The 7,607-nt window shown below is 48.6% G+C and overlaps 1 protein-coding gene across 2 annotated transcripts; it reads right to left on the minus strand.

Annotated features, from left to right (window-relative positions):
- Nucleotides 1-524: 524 nt before the first annotated feature.
- Nucleotides 525-3,104, minus strand: LOC133912659 (protein TIFY 10a-like). Of its 2 annotated transcripts, none has more exons than XM_062355511.1 (5): nt 2,745-3,104; nt 2,259-2,388; nt 1,360-1,607; nt 1,214-1,271; nt 525-1,124 (listed from the first exon to the last, which is right to left on the minus strand). In XM_062355511.1, exons 1-5 carry the CDS (start codon nt 2,860-2,862, stop codon nt 980-982), a joined length of 699 nt encoding a protein of 232 aa, XP_062211495.1. In that variant the 5' UTR covers nt 2,863-3,104; the 3' UTR covers nt 525-979. The 2 variants fall into 2 exon arrangements, with proteins under 2 accessions (XP_062211495.1, XP_062211494.1); XM_062355510.1 differs by having other exon boundaries at nt 1,214-1,274; nt 2,745-3,103.
- Nucleotides 3,105-7,607: the final 4,503 nt, after the last annotated feature.

Below are 7,607 nucleotides of genomic sequence, written 5' to 3' on the forward strand. Positions count from 1 at the left end.
TGCAGCCTTGAGAGAAGAAGCGAGGGCCACGGTCTGGTGCATCAAATTCGTTGTCAAGCGAAGCCTTCTGTTGTGGCCTTGCCGCACGTCTGGTTACCTTTTCCTTTTATCTCACATCACACAGTTGTTTCGCTAAAATGTTCCGATAAATCTTACTATTATTAATTAGAGGTTTCTTTTAGAGCCTCTAGATTAATCCTCACATGATGCACTAAAAAAAAGAAATCCTAGAAATTCTTAAAAAAACAAACACATCCAACCATCGAACCATCAAATTTATAGACTTTAATCATCATTGGCAACAATAGCTATATTGAATCTAACATTTCTAAATTTCTCACCTTCCATTATAATGTTGTAAGAAATAGCATATTTCTCACATTCCAAACAGGATCTCCAATACTTAACGGTAGGTATGTTCATGCCAGACATGTCCCAAAATTAAAGAGCTTTCTTTGGAGCTTTTAGTACTCAATCCCTCTTCCACAAGAACCTCAAATGAGCTTAATCCTGGTCGGCACACGTTTTGTGCAAAGTCATCTTATTTCATAAGTCAGCAAAAGCAACCGGAAGATGAGAACATTAACATGACAAGAAAAATAATCATACAGTCTGTATCTGCTACAATCACTAGCTTTGTAGACAGCAATGCCAAAGCCAAACGGCACACAGATCATCCAAAAATACGAACGAGTTCTAGCAACTACTATAGTTTCTTCTCCTTTCTACCATGGCGGTTTGGGTCAGGTTGCCAAGGGTTAATCAGCCGAACCTGTCCCAGCAGCACTGATAACCCTCATGTTCATCATCAGCTACTTTGTTTACATCCAAACCTCTGTATCCAAGCGCAAAGCATCGCATAAAGGAGTCATAGGCCTAACACAAAACATTTGACACATGACTTGTGAGAGTCCCTACGATCCAGTCCTCTGACCACAGGAGTATCACAGTTTCGAAGACAGCAATGCTGAACTGCTTATCATTGGTTGCATCCTTGGTTTAAATTCAGGTCAGGATTGGCGACCTGAGGTCCTAACCCGAGCCATGGCTGACTCTCCGGCACCTCCTCCTTGACAGGTTTATCATCTAAAGGGGAACCTTGATATGGTGCTTTTGCAGTAATGCTGAGACAGGAAATAGCACAAATTAGATCATCCAAGATTTGTAGAATGTTGACCGTATTCATGTCATCCTGATAGCAAGAGTAACCTACCGATCCTTTCTCTTCTCTAGGAACCGACGAAGAGATGCCTTCGGGGCCTGAGGAATATCTGCTGCACATATATTTAAAGAACAATGAGCAAGATAGAAATTAATCATTCAGATGTTATACATATTAACAAGGGGTGGATTAGTTACCTGCAGCATTCGGACAAACAACCTTCTGGGCATTGACCTCAGCATTTGGTGGAGCTGGCATGGCCGAGACCTTAGTACTGTCAGTAACTGTTGCAATTGTGGAGGATGGCAGCAAGACAGTGTTCTGAACTACAGATGTACCCTTGCTAGCCATCTGCATCAGGTCCTTTGCCTTCTCAGCAGGGAAGTCATTGAACACAAGGACCTTCCCGCCGTAGAAGATAGTCAGCTGGCGCTTCTCTTGCTCCCTGAGAGTCACGAGACAACAAAGCTTTGAGTCCCAGTTATTGGAACCAAAGATTTTGGTTGACAAGCATGTATCATCTTCAGTCTAATAGGTAGCCAACTTATACAGAATAACAACTACGATGGATTAAAGTTTTAAGTTTCAGATCATCCAGTTTCAGAACTAGCGTGGCACATATTTATCATCGGTTAATTTCTAGAGTCCATGCTCTACACCTCGATGGATGAATTATCTACTCCTACTTCATAACAAGAAGTTTGGCACAGAAACTGTGGCCTGCCAGAGTTTGCCATGTAAAGCTTGGCAAAGTGTGGTTTGCAACCTAACATGCCTAAGAACAATTACTCTTAAAACATTCAGTTTCAGATCATATGTTCCAAAATTATCACGTCACATATTTATCATTGATTCGTTTCTAGATATTGATCTCCGCGTCGCGATGAGTGAATCATCTACTTCATACAAAGAATTAGGGCCGTGACCTATACCACAGCTCCTTGGAACAAGATCTGGTCAGCCGAGGGCTCCTCCTCACAAGAGTTTGTTATTTACTTACTAAGCCAATTAACTAACTACAACAATATTTTGCATGAACAAGAACTGCTCTGAACTGAACTAAATCGAATCGAGAGGTGTTTGTCCCGTCCAATACCTCGCATCAGGGTCCCCCTGTGCTGCGGCCTCGGAGCCGAACCCAGCGTTCTGGGGAAAGAGTTCCATGGTCTCCTTCCTCGCCTCCCCTTTCTCCGCGTCTGCCGACGTTCTCTGCGCATCAACTTCAGCTGAAACCAGAAGAGTGTGCTTCTTCAGCGAAAATTCCCCACATCAAAGGTTCCAGGTTAGCTGTCCAGAAATGGACAGGAAGTGTCAGATTCCTGACGATACAAGGGTGCACGAATTTTAACGAATATTGCACACAAAAGGGGATCTTTTTGCTTCTAAAATCAAGACTTTGGAACCAGATCTAACACGAGACGACTACGGGAGCAAATCAAAATCGCAGGTTCTTTGCATGAATCGAGCCCAAAATTACAACTTTCCCCAACAACTAGTTCTAAGCTCCAAACAGAAATTAAAAAAAAAAAAAGGGATCCAGCTCCTCACAATCCCAACTTTTCCACAACAGAAGAGCGCTCACCTCTGATGCCGAGGCCGAGCTCGCCGGCGGCGGCGGCGTTCTGCCTGACGTAGCGGCTGAGGAGGCTGCAGGCCATGGCGAAGCTGCTCGCCTTCTCCCCAGATTTCGCAGGAGCCATCTTCCCCGCGGACCTCAAATCTCCGCCGGGAACAGAAGAGAGAGCCTCCGAACCAACCCGAGTCGACACGAAATTTGCTTCAGTTCGCTCGATTTCCTTGCCTTTTCCTCCTGCTCTCCTCCTCTTCTTTTTTTTTTTTTTGTTTGGGAGAAAATCTTGCTCTCCTCTTCTTTCCCCTTCCTTTGGCCGTTGCCTTGGCTGGGCGCGTGTGTATAAATGCAGAGGGCTGAGATTATCTTATTTCGTTTCTGCGACTGCAAGTTGGACTCTTTACATTTCTTGCATAGTTTATGTTTTGAGCACGTTGTTCTCGTGGAGATTGGTTGAGCTACTGCTGGAGTGGCGATGCCCCAGGTGGCAACCTTCTGACGGTTTGAAGTGGTCCTGTTTCGTGTTTGGAGGAGCGTACCTGATCGTCTCGTGATCGGATCACCGTCGCCATCTTACCAGCACAGTAGAGGAGGTGACTGGAATATGATAGTGAAAAATATGGGCCCGGTGCACCCACAGCAAACAGTGTGGTTAGCGTTAGGAGTTACACCACGAACCAAAAGCAAAACAGCAGCATAACTGAATTGAAGACAGGAAGAATCCGAAGGGGAGGAAAAAGTCAAACATTAGGGAAGCTATAAACTATATCAAGGACTCTGATTTTCACGGTGAAGTAGTTTTCAAAGGCCAGGTGCTGTTTTTTTTAAAAAAACAGGAGAACTGCTTATTCATTCAATAATAGAAAAAAAACACCATAACACACTGGTAAAATAAACTAACAATCTACAGATGATAAAGTCTGACACAAGTGCGCAATAGCGACATAGCAACTCTAACTTCTCATGATGGAGCACAACCTATGCCTCAATATCATTACATCCCCGCACACAATAACCACCAAAATAGCCTTGAGAAAGAGCATAATATGTGCTATCGTTGCTAAGCTTTGTCGCACCCTAACGACGAAGCAGCTGTGACTCCATACCAACACGATCAACCCAAGCCTGTCAGCCACCCGTCGTGAAGCATAAAATGCAGCTCCAAGGAAGCAGAAGACTCGTCATCACCTTAGACTTGAGCCTCATCGCTGCTAATCTCAACATCAATCCCAGCCAGTGCAGGGCAGGGAGCTCCAAGGCAATTCCTCCACGGAGGACACGGTGTCAAAAGTGATACCATTGCTCGATCTCGAAAGAGATCAGGGTTTTTAGCCGGAGGATCCTCTCGGGGTGGGTGGAGACAGAGATCTCATAGCGACACCTTTAGGAAGGATAACAACACCCAAGAGTGTCGCCATCGCTCGCATCAATAGATCCAAGTTAGGCTTTTACCCGAAACCCTCCTTACCACCCAACATCATGCGCTCTTGCTGAACACTAACTGACCTCCACCGGCATGCGTTGTGACAAGGACCGAGCCACAAGTCGTCGAAGCCCATGGCCGCCTCCATCGTGCCCTCAGGCGCCAAGCATGACTGTCGACGCTTGGCACACGCAGACTGTCACTTGATCATCCGCGTGCGAACACCTTCTCTGTGTCATCTAGTTGCAGCGCCCTTGGGTTGCCACGCACGACCATCTCCTCTAGCGCCATGTGTGCGGCCACCTCTAGCACATCATATGTCACCCTCACACGTCCGCCATCATCCTCGCGTGGCCGCTGTCACTCGCACAGCCACACCACCACGTGGGACCAGTCACCGAGTGCGGACGCTAGCACCATGCAACCCCCTCGAACGAGCAGATCCGGTCACCCAGCAAGTAGATTTGCCCATCCCACATGCAGACAGCTACTACCCGCTAGAGTTGCTTAGTCCATAGCCTTCTCTGCCGCAACCAAGCAAAAACGCAGGGGGACACCACCAACTCGCAGATCCGGGCGACCCCGCACTCCTTCAGCTCCTGAGGCCACCCTTGTGCCCACAGTAGGCTACTGTCTTGACGATCTTGACACCCACTGCTGGGCGACTTCAAGCTCACGCTACCATCATTGAGGGCGGTCACCGTGTAAAAAATCCACGTCACCACCGTCCTTGCAGCTACGCGGGCTTCCGATGGCCTGCTTAGGCGACAGTGAGGTGGGAGGGGGAGGGAGAAGGGTGGCGGTGCAGAGGATGGAGGGGCCTCCTGAGCCGCTCCAGGGAGCGACATGGGGTGTATTTCCAAAAGATATGACTAAAACAATTAGAACTATTAAAGGTCGTATGTTGTGGCAAAGGATCCATTGCTTTGCTTCATACTGTAATAAGGTGTCGGTTTCCAACATGTATGGTTTCCTCCTCAGAAAACACAGTCATTGCACTCCTTTCACCAAATGCATAGAACAAAGATTATAAGTAATTTAACCCCACGCCCCCCTCAAGTTCCACCTTGCTGAATCTACTTGGTGAGGCCACTGTTGTTTTAGGTGATGTGATGGTTCTCAAATATTAGGATCAAGGAAATGTGTTTGAGACCAAATGGCAAGTAGTTTTGAGAGATCTCTTAGGCAGGGAAATCCTAAAATACAATCCAGTGTTTAGCCAGCTCCATCACTCGATTTTGAGCCTCTCTTATTTGTATTGTGATTCATGTGCGGGGATTTTCTTCGACTTCGACGTCTTCCTAACGAGGTTAGGGTTTTGGGGTTGGTACTTAGGGTTCAAATTTGGGGGTTCAGCTTCAGTGAGGCTCCTTGTTAGGATACGAGGGCATGCCCTAAACAGATACGACGAGAGCCCTACTCATAAGAGAAGGCTCAAGCTTGGAGATAGAGCATGTGACTGAAAAGGAGAGAGCAAGAGAAATATCATTTGTGTAATAGGAAAAAACCACTAGGGTCCTCCCTCTCCTACCCTTGGAGGGCATATTTATAGAGAGAAGGGCATGAGAAATTACCGGCCTGCCTCTCAATATTATGTTACAATCATATGCCTAGAGGGGTACTTTTGGCACTTCACCCCTTCACATACCACGTAGTGGCTAACATACTATGACAGCTGTAGTAATACCACAATGCACCATCTAAATATCTCTAGGCTGGGGCGTTCCTTCAATAGTACCCTCTCATTTGCAGCTCTGAGATTACGAGGGGTGAGCGGATGATCAGAGAACTAGCTCCAGGCCCACCTAGGTGTTAGGATAACCCAAACAACTTCTCATCCTTGTAAAACCTCTCGATGATGGCCGCAAGCGGCGGTGATAAGGTTTGATGAAGGTGACATGGTCCAGAGCCCCTGACGATGCTCGATGGAGGTTAGACCAGCCAAAGCATTGCAGTGAAGCCAATGGCACAGTTGTCGTCAAAGCTGAGGGCGTGATAGAGGCAGAGTCATCCGGATCCCTCGATTGCAAAAGGCGAAGGTGGAGTCAACGATGAAGCTAAGGCAGCCCGCTACCCCCTTAGCGGTGGATGTCGGAGGTGGAGTCGACGACAAGGCTGAGGGGCATGATAGGGGTAGAGCTGTCTGGAGTCCTCGGTGGCAGAAGCTAGGGGCTAAGTAGACAACGATGTTGAGGTAGCCCACTACCCTCTCAACGGTGGAAGCCAGAGGTGGACTCATCGGTGAGGCTAAGACGGACCGCTACCACCTCAGCGGTGGATGCCAGAGGTGGAGTCGACGGTGAGGCTGAGGGGCATTATGGAGCAGAGCTGTCCAGAACACTCAATGACGGAAGTCAGGGGCAGGGTAGACGACGAGGCTGAGGCAGCCCGCTACCCCCTCAGCAGTGGAAGCCAGAGGTGGAGTTGATAACGAGGCTGAGGGGCATGACAGGGGCGGAGCCATCCAGAGCCCTCGACGGAAGAAGCTAAAGGTGGAGTCATCAGCGAGGCTGAGGTGGCCTGCTACCCCTTCAGTGGTGAATGCCGGAGGTGGAGTCGATGGCGAGGCTGAGGGGCGTGACGAGGCAGAGCCTTTCGAAGCCCTTAGCGGCGGAAGCAGGGGGTGGAGTCGATGGCAAGGCTAAGCCAGCTTGCTATCCCCTTAGTGGTGGAAGCTGGAGGCGGCCCACTACCCCCTCAGCGGTGGATGTCGGAGGTGGAGTCGACAGCGATGCTGAGGGGCGTGATAGGGGCAGAGCCGTCCGGAGCCCTCGGAGGCAGAAACCGAAGGAAGAGTCATTGGTGAGGCAGAGGCAACCCGTTACCCCCTCAGCGGTGGATACTAGAGGTGGAGTTGATGGCAAGGCTGAGGGTCATGATGGGGCAGAGCCATCTGGAGTCCTCGGTGGAGGAAGCTGAAGGCAGAGTTGACGACGAGGCTAAGGCAGCTCACTACCCCCTCAGCGGTAGATGTCGGAGGTGGAGTTGACGGCGAGGCTGAGGTGGCGTGGGGCTATACGGAGCCAACATATTCTGAGTCTCACTCAAGTTTGTTGGAATCTCAGCTCTTGCATTGTTCCTGTATTTGTTTGGAGAATAATTACCTCTCCTGCACGGAGGGTTTTGCCTTCAAGATGCCGGAAGGTTTTGAGCATACTGTGTTCCGATATGGAATAGCAAAATTCTGTAACTTGTTTAGGATTGACCAAGCCTTTTAGCTCCCTGACTCCTCGGCCCCCTCGCGCTTTTTGGCCGTGAGTGGGCGGAGGGTGCGTTCTATTAGCACTAAATGCCATGGCTTTAACCGAGGCAGAGAACCTTCTAAGGCGATTGTACCACTCGTATGCCTATGTACTCATGTATGATGTATGAATGAAATTGTACTGTGTTGACTTTCACCTTTTAACTTTAGTCATACCAACACTTCATTTGTCTCCCCTTTCCCAGCCCCC

This window comes from Phragmites australis, chromosome 3 (assembly GCF_958298935.1).
Source record: "Phragmites australis chromosome 3, lpPhrAust1.1, whole genome shotgun sequence".
NCBI classification, from domain to species: domain Eukaryota; kingdom Viridiplantae; phylum Streptophyta; class Magnoliopsida; order Poales; family Poaceae; genus Phragmites; species Phragmites australis.

Coding starts and splice junctions, on each gene's coding strand:
- LOC133912659 (XM_062355510.1), bottom strand. CDS start 2,862: ATGGCTCCTGCGAAATCTGGGGAGAAGGCGAGCAGCTTCGCCATGGCC. Junction 2,389..2,744: donor GCTCGGCCTCGGCATCAGAG/GTGAGCGCTCTT, acceptor TTCTGGTTTCAG/CTGAAGTTGATGCGCAGAGA. Junction 1,125..1,213: donor CTAGAGAAGAGAAAGGATCG/GTAGGTTACTCT, acceptor TTCCTGTCTCAG/CATTACTGCAAAAGCACCAT.